Below are 20,184 nucleotides of genomic sequence, written 5' to 3' on the forward strand. Positions count from 1 at the left end.
TGGATGCGATTTTAATGGACTTCAGTAAGGCTTTTGACAATATTCCTCATGGGAGACAGGTTAGCAAGGTTATATCACATGGAATATCACAGGGAGAACTAGCCATATGGATATAGAACTGGTTCGAAGGTAGAAGACAGCAGGTCATGGCGAAGGGTTGCCTTTCAGATTGGAGGCCTATGACCAGGAGTGCGCCACAAGGATTGGTACTGGGTCCACTGCTTTGTCATTGAAATGAATGATTTGGATGCGAACATAGGAAGTCTGGTTTGTAAGTTTGCATATGACACCAAAATTGGAGGAGTAATGAACAGGGAAGACGGTTAACTCAGTAGAACGGGATCTTGATCAGATGGGCCAATGGGGTGAGGAGTGGCAGATGGAGTTTTATTTAGATAAACAGGAGGTGCTGCATTTTGGAAAGGCAAATCAGGGTAGGACTTATACACTTAATGATAAGGTCTTCGGGAGTGTTGCTGAACAAAGAGACCTTGGAGTGCAGGTTCATAGTTCCTTCAATGTGGAGTCACAGGTAGATAGAATCGTGGAGGCAGCATTTGGTATGCTTTCCTTTATTGGTCAGAGCATCGAGTATAGGAGTGAGAGTGCAGGACAGTACTTAGCCCACTTTTGGAATATTGTATGCAACTAGGTACTCCCTTCTATTGCAAAAATGTTGTGAAACTTGAAAGGATCCAGAAACGATTTATAAAGATGTTACCAGGGTTGGTGGATTTAAGCTATTGGGAGAACTTGAATAGGCGACGGCTATTTTCCCTGGAGTGTCGGAGGCTAAGGGGTGACCTTATCGAGGTTTATAAAATCATGAGAGTTATGGACTAGGTCTTTCCCCTAGGGTGAGGGAGTGCAAAACTAAAGGGCTTAGGTATAGGGTAAGAGAGGGGGAAAATTTTAAAGGGACCCAAGGGGCAACTTTTTACACGCAGAGGGTGGTATAGGTATGGAGTGATCTGCCAAAGGAAGGGGAGGAGGTTGCTACAAGTATAACATTTAAATGGCATCTGAATGGGTAAATGAATAGGAAAGGTTCAGAGGAATATGGACCAGGTGTTGGCAAATGGGGCTAGATTATGTTAGGATATCTGGTTGGCATGGACGAGTTAGACCTAAGGGTCTGTTTCCATGCTGTGCATCTCTTTGACTCTAATAACAAACAAAATCTAAGTGTTTTTAAGGAAACAATCCTTGGAATCAAACAATGACTGTTGCATAGGAGATGGCTGGCTTAGTTGACTGGAAGGCCAATGTGGATTAAATTGATGCCAACGTCAGGGCATTTTTCAACTTGGGTGGATTCAGGATCTGCCTCTTTGCCCTATCCATGCAAGGTTAATTACATATAACATTAATGTTGCTATGATCATCAGAATAAATAGACTAAATGATATGGAGATAGACACCTGTAAGTTTTTCAAGAAACAAAACAAATTGTTCAGAAAGATTCATTTGATTAGAAAACAAAACTGCAATGAAAGATCCATCTGTATCTTACAGTGGAAGTTGGCATTACATTAAATTGAACAAAGTAACTAATCTAGTAAGGAGAAGCAGCAAGCCTGACTATTTAAAGTATTTTTGAAATCAGGTGATGGAAATGTTGATAAAAGGGAAAAGTTGTGCCAATACTCATGAAAAGAATATTAAAAGGGATTTTAAGATCGGTTACAAATACATAAAAAGGAAGAGGCTTATGTTAAAATAAACACTGGCCTTTACAGGGAGAGGACAAATCCTGATGGGACAGAGGAAATCTAAGCAACTATTCTGTACCTACTTCAGAGTGAATGACATAAAATACAAACCAGAAAAAGGCAAGAGTGGGGAACTTGAGGACAAACATTCGCAAGGAAAAGTTATGGGTCAAACTTAAGGAACCCAAACCTGATAAATCCTGAGGACCTGACAGAATGTATCCTCAGGTTCTAAAAGAAGATGGATGCAGAGCAAGTGGATACAGCGAGAGAAGGGGACAGAGAGAGAAAACTCCAGTACAACCACTCTTACATCGCCATCAGCAAAGTGCTAGAATCTATATGCAAGGAAGTCGTCAAGCGCTTAGAAAATGAAAATACAATCAAGACAAATAATTTTTGACAAATGCATTTTTTGAAGATGCACCTACATTGGGGGAGGGGGGTCAGATAAAGAGAGGGGCATAGACTGAAAGGTATTATGATAAATAAACACATATGAGATATGCTTAGATTTTAAAAATTTGTTTGATAAGTTGCCACACAAAATGTTTGAGTCTGGGTAACTAAGTGTGAATGGAGGATTGGTTGATGGACAGAAAGCAATAGCAGGAATAAATATGGTGTTTTCAGGTTGGCAGATCAATTTGAGGAGCAGTGCAAGGTTCAATATTAGGGACTCAGCTATTTACAATCTACATTAATTACTTAGTTAAAGAGATCAATAAGGGTGGCACGATGGCATAGTGGTTAGCACTGCTGCCTCACAGTGCCAGAGACCCGGGTTCGATTCCCGCCTCAGGCAACTGACTGTGGAGTTTGCACTTTCTCCCAGTGTCTGTGTGGGTTTCCTCTGGGTGTTCCGGTTTCCTCCCACAGTCCAAAAATGTGCAGGTTAGGTGATTTGGCCACGCTAAATTGCCCGTAGTGTTAGGTGAAGGGGTAAATGTAGGGAAATGGGTCTGGGTGGGTTCTGCTTTGGCGGTCGGTGTGGACTTGTTGGGCCGAAGGGCCTGCTTCCACACTAAGTAAGCTAATCTAATATATTGAAGTTTGTTGATGGTACAGGTTGGTGGCATCCTTAGATCCCTGGACCAACCAAGATATCAATATTGCAGTCTAACAAAGGTACCAGAATAATCAAAAACAAAAGCACAGTAATGTTGACAAAATGAAGTTTCTTGACTGTTCCAAATTCATTTTCGATTGAAGCTTTTGCTAAGCATGACTGCACAGCCTTTCTCGAAAACAACCTCTCAAAATATTTGTTAAACTAAGAGTATTAAGTTGCCTCGAGACATACATGATAAGATTTGTTCTCATAGCTCATCACATCCACATAAATATGAGCTGCCCCATTATGCCCATCTTATCAATAACTGATTCTGCAGTGTGAATTGACCAAATGGCAACCAATCTGAGTGAATTATTACAGACAGTGAAGATAATTTTCTACATGCACAATGAAGGATCCCTTTACCTTTCCATGGCAATGAGCAATGCTTATTCAGAGCTAACATTGTATCTGTGCTCATTGCAAGCTTAGTTACAAATCTGTTGAAGGAAGATGCCAACATTTGCAATGTGTTGCTATAATCACGGTAGTATAGATATGCCACTATTTTCTGATTCTGTTCTATGAACTTATAAACTCAGTCATTCCAAAATTGATATCAAGAGCAAACTGTTCACTGGTTGAAGTCATACCTGGCAGGTAGGATGATAGTTGTGGTTGCTGGAGGTCAGTCATCTAAGCTCAAGGACATCTCCGCTGGAGTTCCTCAGGGTAGCATCCTAAGCCCTATCGTTAGCTACTTCATCAATGACCTTCCCTCTACCCTAAAGTCAGAATGCAGCACACTACCACCTTCTCAAAGCAACTAGGGACAGGCAATAAAATGCTGACCAGCCAGCAACGCCCACATCCCACAAGTAAGAAAGCAAAACCACGGTGGTGGGGAATCCCTGGTTGAGGAAAATGCTGGACATTTCTGTGGAAGAAGGCATGATCAGAACAGATGAACCAGAGAAATTGGGAGAATGGAATGGAGTCCTTTCCAACTCTCTCAGTTATGTTGCAAAATTGGGTGGAGTAAATGCAGATTAGAAGGCAGCAAGTTTGAATTTAGTGTCTGTAAATTGGTAAAATTATACGGAGAAAGTATTGTGTGGTCCCTTTAAAAGATGTTGCCTTTTTTGTGTGTAAAGAAGATGCCAGTACACAGAGAGACCAAACTGAAACATTTGTATCGAAAGGCCATACAGTTAGCAGACGAAATAGCGGTTTTTACCAAGACAACAGGTCTTTTAATTTAGCCAATCAATTCAATCACTTAGATACCAAAACCCTATTAAATTTAAATCTGATAGAATTGGTCCTATGTTGTCAAAACTATTGTAAGAAATATTGATGCGTCATCATGGGTACAAAGGAAGAAGGCAGATGAACAAAGACCCCAAAAGTTAACTGCCATCTGACAGAGCCAGCAGCTCCCTCAGCTCGAGAGGGAGAGAGAGGGAGAGAGAGAGAGAGAGAGAGAGAGAGAGAGAGAGAATCACTGGCTCTTATAGTCATCTGTTACCAACAAAAGAGAAGGCATTCCTGACAAAAGAATCGATGGAGAAGACATTCCAGCTGTAATTTTGAAAGAGTAAATTCTGTTTTTGTATGTGAATGGGACTTGTATTAGTTGGAACAGCACACTATTCAAATCTTGCTTTATTCGGGATTAGTTAGCAGTTAGAAGGGGTTTAACAGTTCAGTTAATTTGTTCACTGTTAAGAGTTAGATGATTAAATTCTTAATTATTGATTTTAGAGCGAGTGTCAGGGATTTATTTTATTTAACCACCAGAAGTTGCTGAAAAGCAAGTTACACCACTTTTCGCACTCCTTTTTACAGATTATAGGGCGAGGTGCTCCGACTTGGGTGTTTCAGTTTTAGCTCTTCGAGGGTGCTCAACCTCTGCGTTGTAACAGTTACCCTGACTCTACATTCTCAAATCCTGCTTCTTGTAAGGATTCCACATTCAGCTCAGCAACTTTAGAGCATGAACAGTCGGCTCCACTTTGATTACACACCCCAGGGTTTTGTTTACATAAGTTTGCTCTCAGCAATACTAAACTTTTTACTATTCACACCTGCCATTCGTACCTAGTTTGCATTTATATGCCTCATCAACTACCATTAGCATTACTTTTAACTTTCGCTCTGGGCTTTTCTCTCTCTCTCTACTCCATGCACTCCCTCTCCAACCCATCATGAGTAGCAGAACCATCATTTTCCATTTTCCAGCATGCTCAGTTCTAAAGAGAAGTTATATCGGATTTGCCATTAACTCTGTTTTGCTCTCCATAGTCCTGCATAATTGGCTGAGCTTCTCCAGCATTTGTTTTTATTTCAGACCTCCAACATCTGGCATATTTTGCTTCTATTTATAAAGAGTAAACTACTCCTTCTCAAAGCTGAACTAAGTGTAGGACATAGTATATTGATATGTAGAAAGGAATCTTTATGTATTTCTATAGATTGAAGACTGCAAATTTTTCCACTTATTGGAAGAATTCACAGGATGGGGGCAAGGCTCCCTACATTAAAAAAATGGGCATTTTGTGGAAAACAACAAAAATGTCAGTGGGCATTGATCTGGAGGATATCCTTTGGTTACTTATCTATTTGGATGTAGATGTCAACAAAACTGAATTCATTTTTTAACTCACTTATAGGACATAGACATTGCTAGCTGACCAGTATGTATTGCCCGAGGTGCCATTGAAAGGGTGGTGGCGAGCTGCCTTCTTAAACCACTCCAGTCCATGAGCTGTAGGTTGACCAACAATGTCCTTAGGGACAGAATTCTAAGATTTTGACTCATCTAGCGGGTGGCACGGTAACTCAGTGGTTAGCTCTGCTGCCTCACAGCGCCAGGGATCCGGGTTCAATTCCAGCCTCGGGGAACTGTCTGTGTGGAGTTTGCACATTCTCCCTGTGTCTGTGTGGGTTTCCTCCGGATGCTCCGGTTTCCTCCCACAGTCTAAAGATGTGCAGATTAAGTGAATTGGTCACGCTAAACTATCCATAGTGTTAGGTGCATTAGTCAAGGGGAACGGGTCTGAGTGGGTTGCTCTTCGGAGGGACGGTGTGGACTGGTTGGGCCGAAGGGCCTGTTTTCACACTGTGGGGAATGTAATCAAATCAAACAATGAAGCAATGGCAACATGAATCGGAAGAGGTAAGAGATATGGGCAAATGCTGGCAAGTGGGACTAGATTAATTTAGGATATCTGGTTGGTACTAACTAATTGGACTGAAGGGTCTGTTACCGTGCTGTACAACTCTATGACTCTATATTTCCAAATCAGGATGGTGAGCAGTTTGGAGGAACTTGCATTCTTCCCATGTATCTCCTGCCTTTGTTCGTCTAAACAGAAACGATCATGGATTTAGAAGGCGCTTCTAAGGATCTTTAGTGAGTTTCCACAGTGCATCTTGTAGATAGTACACACTGCTGCTGAGTGTCAGTAGGGGAGGGAGTGGATGCGGTGACTTTCAAGTGTACTTTGTCCAGGATGGTATCAAGCTTCTTGCATGTTACTGGAGTTGCACCCAACCAGGCAAGTGAGGAGTATTCTATCCCACTCCTGACTTGTGTTTGGAGATGGTGGACAGGCTTTGAGGAGTAGGAGATTAGTTACTTGCTGCCGTATACCTAGCTTGTTAGCCACTGTGTTTATGTGGCAAGTCCAGTTAAGTTTCTGGTAAAAGTAACCCCCAGGATGTTGGTAGTCGGGGATTCAATGATGACAACACCATTGTATGTAAAGAGGCAGTGATTAGATTGTCTTGTTGGAGATAGTAATTGCTTAGCATTAGTGTGGCATGAATCTCACATGCTATTTACCAGCCCAAGCCTGGATATTGTTCACATCTTGCTGCATTTGAACATGGACTGCCTCGGTATCTGAGGAATTACGAATGGTGCTGCACATTGTGCAATCATCAGCAAACATCCTTACTTCTGACTTTATGAGGGAGGGAAGGTCATTGATGAAGCAGCTGAAGATGGTTGGGCCTGGGACACTACCCTAGGGAACTCCTGCAGAGATGTCCCGGATCTGTGATGACTGCCCTCCAACAATCACAATGATCTTCCTATGTGCCAGGTATGACTCCAATGAGCAGAGAAGTTGGCTCTCAATACCAACTGATTTCAGTTTTGTGCAGGCTCCTCGGTCAAATGTAGCCATGATGTCAAGGACTGGCACTCCCACTTCAGCTCATTTTACAGACTTCAGGAGTCAATATGGAATTCAATCATTTTAGAGTATTACTATCTCCTTCCATACAAACTCATAAATGAAGCAAAAGCTGCTACTTTTGGACATGAGTCGTCCCCACGACCTCAAATTATCCAGAAGGGCAAAACATCTTAAAAATCTGAATATTCATTTAATTTAACAATTTCACTCTGTTACGAATGGCGGCAAGTACTTTTTAACTAACAGAATATGTTATCAGTCCAAAAAGATGCCCTACGTACTGCACGTTTGCAAAACATTTTACATGAATTTCAGCATCTGTAAGATACTAGATATTCAGGGTATACATCATAGTGATGTTGATTAAAACAAACAGCAATTTTCTTTACAGGTTCATTCATTGTAAGCAGAGTTCAGATCGCACTTAACCAGCCCACACTTGCAAAACCCAAAGTCTATCATTAGATCTGTTGTTACCATCGTCACATAGCACTTGCTGAGCAATCTTAAATGCAATATTAGCTAGCAACCGATCCAAGATAAATATTCATGCTTATAACATGCCTTTCACATTTGGTGCAAGTGACACACATTCATAGGCAGAGTCACATTCTCTGCAACCAAATGTATTCTAGTCTTGCACTTGTTCTGAATTACGAAGGAGCCTGGGGAGTTCTCTTCGCTTTCTCCACTGTGATACCTTGGTCAGAGACTACTTGCCAACCAATCAGCATCTTTATTTCTAGTATACAATTGCTGCAATTACCTGAAATTTGGCATTCTTGCTTTTGTATCAACAAAAAGCTTCAGCAACAAGTCTCTTTAGCATGATGTGTGTAGAAACAAATAGTCCATATCAAAAAAGCACCATTAAAATGTATTATCAAAAATCAGTAACGCTTTACAGTGAACAAGGAATCACTGAAGATTCTGCTTTACTATCACTTTATTTACCATGCTATATTCATTTCATAACTTATCAGAATTGCACAGACCACATACAAAATAAAATTAACCCCCTCCTACTTAAATTCAAATAATGCATAAATATAAGCTGAAATTTTAAAAAATATTGAAATGACTGAATATGTAAATAAATAGACAAATTTACAATAAATTTCCTCAAACTCAATATCCTTCCCTGATTTTAGTGGAGAAATCAAGTGAGACAGTCACGTCAGCAAACAGAAGAATTACAAGAAACAATATGATCTTGAATATTAAAGAGCATCTGATTGTGTAATGCTAAAATCACGAAATGAAGATGCACCAGCTACTTAAGTAGTGTTCCGGAAGTTGCAGCATCAACACGAGACATGATACTTGTTTACTCATGTAGGAATTGAAAACATGCTTGTTTTTTCTGTATTTTGCAGTGTTAGATATATGCACATAAACCCATGTGACGCAACTCTTCATGAATGCGATTTCAACAGTTCCATAAGACACATGCAAATAGTTTAAAGCTATAGGAATCGCAAACATGTTCATGACACAGAAAAACACTGCTGCCTAGAAACTTAAATGGGCATATTTGTGGCTACAACCACAAATCTGAAAGTAGATATCCTGCAGCAATTAATTTATCTCACGAGTCCCAAAGCCTTTGCACTTTTCACAAGACAAATGTATACATGGCTGGATAATTTTTAGATTAAATTACATTACTGTGTGGAAACAGGCCCTTCGACCCAACAAGTCCACACCGACCCGCTGAAGCGCAACCCACCCATACCCCTACATTTACCCCTTACCTAACACTACGGGCAATTTAGCATGGCCAATTCACCTGACCTGCACATCTTTGGACTGTGGGAGGAAACCGGAGCACCCGGAGGAAACCCACGCAGACACGGGGAGAATGTGCAAACTCCACACAGTCAGTCGCCTGGGGCGGGAAATGAACCCGGGTCTCTGGCGCTGTGAGGCAGTAGTGCTAACCACTATGTCCCCATACCGCTCTAATCGGACTCAAGAGGCTCAATCCAAGACAAAGCCCATTTGATTGGTATACCATTCGCAAACTTAAACATTTACTCTCTTCTCCACTGGTGCATTTTAATTTGTAATGCAGACTTCATACAAGCTGCACTGCAACAACTGATTGAGGTTTTTTTCAACAGCACCCTCCAACCCCACAACACTTATGGCCTTAGAGGACAAATAGAAACAAGAGAAATCTGCTCAATACTTCCAAGCATGCAAGACAAAATGTCACTTGCAATGCTTAGTGGACTGGTGCTGTATTTTCAGCATTCATGTTTTCCTTGTATTTTCTGGTAACTAAATACAAAGCAGATTTATTTTTAATGCCACAGAAGCTATAAATGAATGAGGAACACAGAATACCCAACTAACATTTTTAACTAATTGAAGGAATTGCTAGAAACCACATTTCTCACTCTCTGAAGCACTCTGTTGGCGAGCAACTGTTCTACAATTTTAAGCCACAGAGACAAAAAAATCCTCCCAGTTCAAATTTGGATCAAAGTTAAAGCTCCTGATTTCAGTCAAGTTACAATTAAGTGTTGCTATTTGGGTTCAGTGGCCTGGAGTAGGTAGACAGTAGGAGAAAATCTAGCTGTCTGTCATAGTGACTACAATGCAGTTACGTTTCCTGAAATTTGGGCATTTATGAATTTCAGATAAAAAGAGGGCTCAGCTTAGCTTTTGCATCTCCTGGGCACAACTGCCTGATAGTAAAACTACAAAAGGGCGTCTGATATCATGGAACAATGCCAAGAGCAAAGTCATTCAGGAAAACAGAAAATAAAACATACAAAATTTAAAAATGCACTTTTTTCACATTCATCATCTAGGTTTGACAAACTTCACCTTAAAGATAACCCAAACCTGTTCAACAACTGGCATAGTGTCTGTCTCAACAAAAAGGACATTTACCCATCTAGCCATTACAATATTCAATTTTAATCAGTTCTTTTTTTAATGGAACTTCCTCCCTTGAGAGGAAGGCCACAGTACTATCCCATCTGGTTTCACTGGAGTGGCACATACAATAGTGAGTCTATTGTATAATATCCAATATACCACAGACAGCCTGTTAGAAACTGGGTCCAGTTACAGATGGGTAGGAACACACAGCTGCAGTTGAAGCTAAATCCATCCATACTGAAAATGCTATTAGTAGGCAGCTGCGCTGCTTCAAACACTGGCAGATTGTTGGTGTTAGAACCACAAAATTATCAATCCTGCTTGCCAATATCAGCAATTAAAACAGCTCTTAGAAAATAAGGCAGTGTCCTTCGTAATTCCTCCAAAATATAACAAATGATTTATTAACAAGATAAAAGATTTTCTCAATGCGATCACAGTAATTAATATATCAAAAATAATGTGTCAATATGTAAATTATAAACAGGTGAAAAGCAATCATTTTTGTGCTAAACAACAGCCAATTACTTCACATTGGATGGTTTTAACCTGTAACCAAATCTAACCACAAACATGACTTTTAAATTTCACCAAATGTTTAAGTCTTACAGTTACTTAATTTTGAAAAATAATGCCTTGTGCAATTACAATTTATTTTAAAATATCCTTTTATAAAATGATATGCTACCCATCCAACTGTCAGTATAAACCACAGCTGAACGGCTGGTTTAAAAAAAGAAAAATATGACCAGTATGCAAGTCTCCATCTATCAGAATTTAATGTCCTATTGTAATTAGCCATGTCACACTCAAAAGCTTAAGAATAGCAGTCATCTGAATATTCAAAAGTCCTCCAACAATTCAATGCATCTTCACTCAAGGGCTACAATATCCGACTATCAGTACATAACTACCTTTTCAATTACAGTTAAAGTCAGGGCTCTGAATCACAAGAAGAACAATGACACTGACCACACGTGCGTTCATTTAACACTAATTAGATTTTGAGACCCTAATTAAGAAATTAAGAGGTCTTGTGGCGCAGCAGCAGCGTCCCTGGGTCAGTAGGTTCAGGTTCAAGTCCGGCATCATGTGATGGCTACGGAGGTGTGTCATAATAGATTCATTAAGGTCAATATAAGTTTAAAACATTACTTTCTTCAGCAGAAAACTAAATATGTAATGTAATGTATAACATTCCTGGCTTATAGAATATACAATTGGACTTACCGTGAATATTTCATCAGCAGGTCCACTGAAACTGGTATGTACGGCATTAAAATTTCCACCTTACACTCATACATATTTGTCTCAAATTTAAGTCAAAAACCAAAGTCACAATAGAACGGGTAAATAATATATCAAAACAGCAAGAGAATTAGAGTATACCAACCGAAGAATTCCATAAATTCAACTTAACAGACATACAGCAATGAACACAAAAACAAAAATGAACGTTTTGAAAATAATTTTAAGCCAGTTTGGTTCCTGCATCGAATTGAACCACAATTGTAAAACAAAGGTTTGCACCATCATAAAGTTTAGAAAATTAACTCAAACAACAATTTTATATATTTAAATTGGTCTAACACAAATTTTCTTTCTCAGTACAGAAGCCAGTACCTCTGTTTATGCAGTTGGGCAGACCCATTTCTGCCAGGAGTGACTTGTGGTGATGGGTTTTAATTCCAAGGAAGAAAGATTGGCTCAAAGCAAGACAAAGTTGAAAGTGTGCAGCTTGGAAAAGCACAACAGGTCAAGCAGCTTCAGAGGAGCAGGGGAGTCAACATTTCAGGTTGGGACCTTTCATCAGGAGTGGGGAGGGGGATGGTGCTGAGAAACAAATAGACGGAGGGGTGTGGGATTGGGGGAAAGATAGTTGGCATGGCAATAAGTGGATGCAGGTAGGAGGTGATTGTGACTGGTCAATGGCAAAGGTGGAGCAGATAGGTGGGAAGGAAGGTGGACAGATTAGATCAGGTTAAGGGATGGGGCAGAGAGGAAGGGCTGGACCTGGGAAGAGGTAGAAGGGGTAGGGAGAGTTGGAAGCTGGTGAATTCTCTTAAGGCCGCATGGTTATAAGCTCCCGAGATGCAAGATGAGGTGTTCTTCCCCCAGTTTGTGTGTTGCCTTATATTAACGGTGGAGACAGCCCAGGATGGTCATGTCATCAGCAGGCAGAAATGAATCTATGCCGGACTTGGAATAATTCTTTGGGGCCTTGGATGGAGGTAAGAGGGAAGGTGTGGGGTAGGTATTGCAGCCACAGGGAAAGGTGCTAGGTGTGGAGGAGAGGTCAGTGGGAAGTGTGGACCGACAAGGGAGTCGCAGAGGGAACAGTCCCTGCAGACAGCAGATAGGGGTGAAAAAGGAAATAAATGGAGGAGATGCAGTTAAGGGCATTGTTGATCATGAGGGAGGGGAACTTACAGTCTTTGAAGTAGGAAGAGATTTGGAATATCCTGGAGTGGAATCTCTCATTCTGGGAGCAGATACAGAGGACAACTTCTGCAATACTTCTATTAATCATCCTTACCCCGCAATTCTGCCTCATCGATCGAAAAATCTAGATTGCCAAAAGTAATTCATTTTCTTGTATTGGTCACTGAAAAGCATGAATTACTGAATGAGCTTTACTGCCAAAAAAATTAGTTCACAATATTTAAAGGATTGATTTTCCTGGATAAAATAGTTACATTCATCTTGAGTGTGGTGCTGGAAAAGCACAGCAGGTCAGGTAGCAGCCAAGAATCGACATTTCGGGCATAAGCCCTTCATCATGAATAACTACACCTCAATTAATGCCATAACTGAAGGTCTACTGCACTACAAAAGACCCTTTAGCATATCCTGTCCGTGCTGGTCAAAAACAACTATCTAACTATCCTAATCCCATTTTCCCCAAGATTTGGCCTATGGCCTTGTGCGTTTTGGTATATTAAATGCACTTCTAAGTAATTCTTAAATGTTATTAGAATTTCTCCCTCTACCAGCCTTACAGGCAGTTAGCTCCAGGTTCTCACTACCTTATGTCATCTCTAATCCTTCTGCCCCTTAAATTAAATCTATGCCCCCTAGCCATTCATCTCTCCATCAAGCAAAAAAGTTTCTTTGTGTCTGCACTGTCCAAGTTCTTCTCAAGTTTATACATCTCAATCATGTCCCTTTTTAATCTCCTCTGCTCTAATAAGAACACCCAGTCTGGCCAATCTCTCTTCAGAGCAAACTCTTCAACCCAGGCAATGTGCTAGTAATTCCCTTGCACCTTTTCCAGTGCAATCATATCCCTGCTGTAATGTGGATTCTAGAACTGCACATATCGCAATATTCCCTGCACACATGAATTGCAAGGTGGAATCTCTCTAGGATTCTGGTAACACTAGAGTCAAATCTGCATCATCCTTCAAAAACAAAGAATGAAAGACGTACTTTGTTAAACTACATGTCAGCGGTATTGTTAATCCTGACTCTTACGAATTACCTACAGATCCAATTTGCTGCACAGCAGATTTACTGACAAACATTACAGCCTGTTCATATGCTAAGATGTGGTTTAATTCATACAAAACTGAGGACCACACAATTTGAAGATAGAAATGTCTCACCATAACAAAAAGCTGTTGGGAGGATTACAGAGTGTATCCAGTAAAGATAATCATCCAGGCACCTCCAATTTAAAGCAGGAATAGCCCCTTGGTTAATCTTTATTTCTTCATATCGTGAAATGCATCAGAGAGACCTTCTAATTACACAGCAACCGAAGCTGACTAAGTGCTATCACTGATATTTTAGTAATGCAGAAACAATTTATGCAATGCAATATTCCACAAACAGTTAATTTTTAATTTTTAAAAAAATAAATAGGAACAAAAAGCCAGAACTCCAAGTTCATGTCCAATTGTGCTACAGGGCCATTTGTACCCAAATGAACCACCAAAACGGGAATGGTGGGATTGGTTTACAAGAGACCGAGGAAACTGGGTTTGCATCCTCTCGAAGTTTGAAGAACAAGGTGTGATTTAATTGAAACTTATAACATTATTACAGGCTGCATTCTGATAAGAGTGTTTTCCCTGGCAAGTTTGTCTAGAACCAGGACACAGTCACAAAATAATTGTAGAATAGAATCAGAGAATCCCTACAGAAAGAGGCATTTGTCCCATCAAGTCTACACCAGCCCTCTGAAGAACATCCCAACTACACACCCATCCTGTACCCGTAACCCCATATTTACCATGGATAATCCACCTAGCCTGCACCTCCCTAGAAAATACAGGGCAATTTTGCACGACCAATTCAGCTAACCTACATATTTTTGTACTGCGGAAGGAAATCGGAGCACCCAGAGGAAACATTCACCCGTTCTTATTTCCTATGTTGCTTTGGAAAATAGGGGTGTCATCCAAACACTATTTCCAGCATTCCTTCAGTACTGCAGTGAGCTATTGCCCCTAATTGCACAGTGTTTTCAGGGATAAAAAACCGAACCAAATTGATATCCCAAGGGTTGTTACTTAAATAACTAAACTGTAATGGTTTCAGATAGTTTGCTTTAATCAATGGTACTAAAAAAACGCTGTTACCCACAAACATCAAAACCTACAAATGAAAATGGCAGTATTTCTGCACAACAAGGTGGGTGACGATCATGAAATATTCTAGGAAAAAGAGATTGCACGTAGACAAAGAACTAAGAATCTACATGAGACAGATCTGGAATTTCCTCTCCATTGAATTTTGTTCTCAGTCTCTTAAAAAAATTGATAGATACTTTTGATCTAGCTACTTTAAGCTCCCTTTTATAAAATTTAATAAAGTTAAATTATTCAAGGTAGAATAGATTTAGAAGAAGGTTACCACAATGAATTTCCCAAACATGCCTGGTCTTTTTTCTAAGTAGAGGTCGTCTGCATTTATTAACTCTTGCTACTTTAAGTGTGAAAATCATTTTCATTGAAATCTCAATATGTCAATCAGAAGCCTACATCTAATGTCTATGGATGTGCTGTGATTTTATCAGCTTGAAGTTCAAGCACACTTAAATGCATTGTTTGGGTGTTTTAAGAATCCGCTCAAAGTAAATGAAGTCCTAAAGCAAAGTTGGTCATCTATTAGCCTTAATTTTTCTCCCTGGGCTGGTGGAATATTAATTGCTCTACTAAGAACTTTTCTTCTTCAAGCTGCGACATAAATATTCTAATCAGCATACAATACAAATATAGACTCAAGATGATATAAAAAGATGGTCCTTTCAACAATACAATGCTCCCTCAATATTACAGTTGATGTAAGATTCTCTACATCATTTAGAGAAGAAGAATCCCAAGCAAAGAATTTTAAAGAATTCAGCACTACGGACCTGAATTCAATCCCATCCCCCATCCTATGTGGAGTTTGCACATTCTCCCTGTGTCTGTGTGGGTTTCCTCCCACAGTCCAAAGATGTGCAGCTTAGTTGGATTGGCCATGCTAAGTTGCCCATAGTGTCCACGTATATGCAGGCTAGATAGATTGGCCATGGGAAATGCAGAGTTATAGGGGCAGGTGGTGAGAGTCTAAGTAGGATGCTCTTCAGAGGGTTGGTATGGACTCGATAGGCTGAAAGGCATGCTTCTGCACTGTAGGGATTCTATAATTCTCCTATGTGCCAGATATAATTCCAACGAGCAGAGTTTTCTTCTGATGCCTGTTGATTCCTGTTTTGCTAGGGCCCATTGATGCCATACTCAGGCAAATGCAGCCTTGATGTCAAGGGCTGCCATTCTCACCTTGCCTTTGGAATCAATGACAAAATTTGCCAAAAATCTGACAGCACATTTGAAAATCACGAATGAAACTAAACAGGCAAAGTTCATCATGTAAACACTGCATAAACAGCCACTTATGCTTTACATGAAGCATTACAACACCACTGCTGACAACAGGTGAACGCACCCAGAATAAGGAGTTCTGCAGCATCATAAACAGATTCAAAATTTCCAAAAAATTACAGCATTACAGTTTCACTGTTGTGATGGCATAATTGATATTTGTGTAGGTAAACAAGTACCAATGTGCAAAGTCCAGGAGGCTTCATGTATCTGAGATAATCGTCTCAATTATGGGCTGTGTTGCAGCTAGTGTCTAGGCCTAACCACTGGACTGTTAATCCACAGACCCAGGTAATATTCTAAGGACCCAAGTGTGAATCTAATTGTTCATTGTCAGGAGAAACACATCGGGTTTACTAACGTCCTTTAGGAACGAAAACTGCTATCCTTACCTGGTCCAGTGTACATGTAACTCAAGACACACAACAATGTGACTGACACTTAACTGCCCTCTGGGCAATTAGGGATGGGTAATAAAGGCTGACCTAGCCAGCAGTGCCCTCATCACATGAATGTCCTTCTTTTATTCAAAGTACTCAGCTGGATTGGCAACTTACCACCTAAAAAGGACAAAGACTACAGATACATGGAATACTAACCAACTGCAAGTTCCCCTCCAAGCTAAACATCATCAGTCCTTCACTGGCGTTGGAACAAAACTCTGGGACCTCCTAACTATTCCAGCACTGTGGCATTTATGGACTACCTGAACTGCAGTAGTTCAATAAGGTGGCTCACCGATACTTTATAAAAGGGCAATAATAAATTAGCAACACACAATAGGCTAGCCAGGGATGCCCATGCTCATGAAAAATAAAACAAAGAAAAAATCATCTGTAGATGTATGTCAAGATTCTCAAACTGTTCTGAAGTGGGCCATGCATAACATGTCTGAGGTGGTGCTCAATCCACAGAGGGTTCAGGAAGATGCTAAATGGATCCTAGGCATTGGAATCAACTCTGAAGCTGGACAGCCTAATACAAGATTGTTGGGAGGGCACAGTGGCCCAGTGATTTGCACTGCTGCCTCACAGTGCCAGAGACCCAGGTTCAATTCCACTATTGGGCAACTGTCTGTGTAGAGTTTGCATATTCCCTTCTCATCTGCATGGGTGTCCTCCAGGTACTCAGATTTTCTCCCACAGTCCAAAGACATGCAGGTTAGGTGGACTAGTCATACTAAATTGCCTACAGTGAGCAGGGTGTGCATGTTAGGTGGATTAATCAGGGGAAATGTAGGATTACAGAGATGGGAGGGCTTGGGTGGGCTGCTCTTCGAAGAGTTGGTGTGGATTGTTCCACACTGTAGGGATTCTATGATGCTATCTCAACACAGCTGGAATAAAGGTCTTGGTGGGGAAGTGAACTAATATGGAGGGTGAAATTGCTCTAGCAAGAACAGGGAGCAAGTTAAAAAAAATGAGAGATTGGGCACCTTATTCAGGACTGATAAGGAACAAAAATGGTGGGGTGAAGAGGAATTGAAGACAAAAAAAAATTAGAATTAGGGAACAGTGAAGCTACTGTGCTATTAGTTGTATACCATACGTCACCAAATAGAGGCAAGGAACAGCATGTTTTCAGCCAATTACAGAAGGATGCACGAACAAGGGTAGAGACATCACCACTGTGTCAAAGAGCCAAGAATTAAAGCCTGAGGCAGAAGATGGCAGCAATGGCAAGCATGGGAATTGGGGTCGAATAGTGTGGTGCTGGAAAAACACAGCCGGTCAGGCAGCATCCAAGGAGCAGGAGAGTCAACATTTTGGACAAAGCCCTTCATCAGGGATGAGGCTTGTGGGCCAAGGGGGCAGAGAGATAAATAGGCATGGGGTTACCTATCGCAGTCCCAGCTACCTTCACCCCATCCCCCTCCCATTTATCTATCAGCCCCCTTGGCCCACAAGCCTCATTCCTGATGAAGGGCCTATGCCCGAAACATTGACACTCCTGCTCCTCGGATGCTGCCTGACCGGCTATGCTTTGCCAGCACCCACTCTACAACTCTGAACTCCAGCGCCTGCAGTCTTCACTTTCTCCAAGTATGGGAATTGAACCCATGACCTTGGCATTAATTAGCACCACACTTTTAACAATTTGAGCTAACCAGCCACCACTACTGGGCATGGTTCAGGTATAGATATTTTCTAATCAACCTGTTTAGAGATATTATATACTTCTGCAGCACGTAGATCTTGAACCCAGGCGCCCTGGCTTAGAGGTAGGGACATTACGGCTGTTTCACAAGAGCCCTCGAGTTCCGCAGGTTACATATTTTTAATCACTGTTAAGCAATGTTATTACACATCCCTGGAGCAGGTAGGAATAGAACTCAAGCCTCCCAACTCAGAGTTCCACAGGTTACTGTGATAGTCGCAATTATTTTCAGCTACTTCATCAACGATCTTCACCGCATCATTAGGTCAAAGGGGGACATGTATACCATCCTGACCTGTAACTAAATTGATTTCACTGCAGTGAAGAAAGAACTAAGTCCTGGGCAAGATCTTGTACCACATGGACTGCAGTAATTCAATAAGGCAGCTCGACATGACCTTTTCAAGGGCAATTAAGGATAGGTTCAAATGTTGGCGCACCCAATTCCAGAGAGACATGGAGTTTCCCCATACACAAATCATTTAAAATAGCAGGGCAAATGAGAAGGTTTCTAAAAATTGCCGAGGATCTTTTACTTTATTAATCAAGGAACAGAATACAAAAACCTTAAAGCTATACAGTTAGAATAGCAAACATTGCAATGTTGAAAATCTGAAACACACACAAACAGAATGCTAGAAAAGCTCAATAGTTCTGAGGAAGTTATAATGGACTTGAATTGATAACTCTTTCTCTTTCTACATCTGCTGAGTTTCTCAAAGAGGACATACGAGGATGAGGTGCTTCAGTCATGTAGAGCACATGGAGAAGCTGGGATTGGGCATTCTACAGTACAGATAGTTAGCAGGTGATTTATTTGGACACCTGAAATCATTAACGATTTTGATAAAGCAAATAAGAAACTCGAGTGACAGAAGGATTGCATAATAGAGGTCACAAATACACAATAACCAGCAAAAAAGCCACAGATGACTAGAGAAAACGTTTTTTCATGACGTTCAAAACAGAAATCACAAGGTTACAGGGAGAGAATGAAATTCAGATTTAGTTGAACAACTCTAGCAGCACATTGTGTTAAATGGCTTTTTTCCTGTGCTATCCTTACCTGATCTGACCTACACGTGACTCCTGACAAACAACAATATAGTAGACACTTAACTGCCCTCTGGGAAATTGTGGATAGGCAACAAAAGGAGGCCCAGCCAGCGACACTGACATCCCATGAATTAATTTTTAAAAATCCCTTAAAGCAATCAACCCTGTAACTTGCAATTTTTTGGAAAAATGAACAAAAGAGATTAAAGGACAAATTGCAGGATGGAATTTACAGTTCAATAATCTATTTAGGATTCATGAACACAACAGCAGTCATTCCAAGTTGTTACACTAAGGGCCATGAAATATGCCACAATCCCTGTTTTGTTTCTCAATTAATTATCAACTTTGGGGTAAAGAGTTGGGAACGCTACATAAAAGTGCTAACTTTTTCTAATTGATACTGTAACTGAAAAGGAAAGCAGATCACAAAAAAATCCAAAAGAAAACAAGTCATTATGTTCAGTGACTTATAACAACAGTGACAGTCCACATCATATACTCATGCTATTACTCCAATTTTGAACTTTAATCCAAGAAAATTCAGCAACTTAGTCACCACTGATAAACTATGTGTACTTGCAGCAATAATCTGACAAAATATGAATTTCAATAAGCAAAAAGATTGAGGTTCTGAATTATCCAAACATTAATTTAATGGATTTAAATTCATAAACATGGAATAAACTCAGGCACAAAGCAAGATCAGCATGGAAATTACTGTGCTACTTTTGGTTTTATTTTTAAAAAGTGTAAGTGTATATAGTTGTCAGTCAATACAACCAAGCCAAACCTTGGCAACATGACAGGAAATTCAGATTTAAAATAAAAGTCAGTGAGAGAGTCAGTATTAAGGGATATTTAGCTTGGTAGTATTTTCTCATAACTTTAGTTCCAATATCAACATATCACCATAGTTTTTAGGACAGCTGATTTAAATACTTTCCTAAATTCAAAATCCTTATTAAAATTAGCATACTCACTGTATACTGGACTGGTGGTACTGCTGCCTGGGGAGGGTAGAGGCGCTCTTCAAGTGTCTGTTGTACAGGTCCTCTGGCAATTCTGTAGTAAAATGGGGTGTTAAGGAAAAACAAATATTCAAAGGAATCACTTTCTACTTCAGGACTGTTTTTTCCAGCACTGTTCATTACAGCTTCATTAAGATGATTCTAATAAATTTGATCCTATTGTATAAGAACTCTCAAAAACACCCATGTTAATGAACGTTGGACATT

General features: G+C 40.3%; 1 protein-coding gene across 23 annotated transcripts in view; it reads right to left on the reverse strand.

The window, feature by feature from the left end:
* Positions 1 to 20,184, reverse strand: part of LOC140487166 (eukaryotic translation initiation factor 4 gamma 3-like) — a 354,817-nt gene that overhangs the window by 261,833 nt on the left and 72,800 nt on the right. For 18 of the 23 annotated variants that reach the window (XM_072586763.1, XM_072586762.1, XM_072586777.1 and 15 more), the window contains one exon: positions 19,930 to 20,011. The exons of the other annotated variants lie outside the window; for them this stretch is intronic. In XM_072586763.1, coding sequence (XP_072442864.1) covers positions 19,930 to 20,011 — 82 coding nt within the window. The remainder of the gene's footprint in view (positions 1 to 19,929; positions 20,012 to 20,184) is intronic. 23 annotated transcript variants of the gene reach the window in all.

This window comes from Chiloscyllium punctatum, chromosome 16 (assembly GCF_047496795.1).
Source record: "Chiloscyllium punctatum isolate Juve2018m chromosome 16, sChiPun1.3, whole genome shotgun sequence".
In the NCBI taxonomy this organism is placed as follows: domain Eukaryota; kingdom Metazoa; phylum Chordata; class Chondrichthyes; order Orectolobiformes; family Hemiscylliidae; genus Chiloscyllium; species Chiloscyllium punctatum.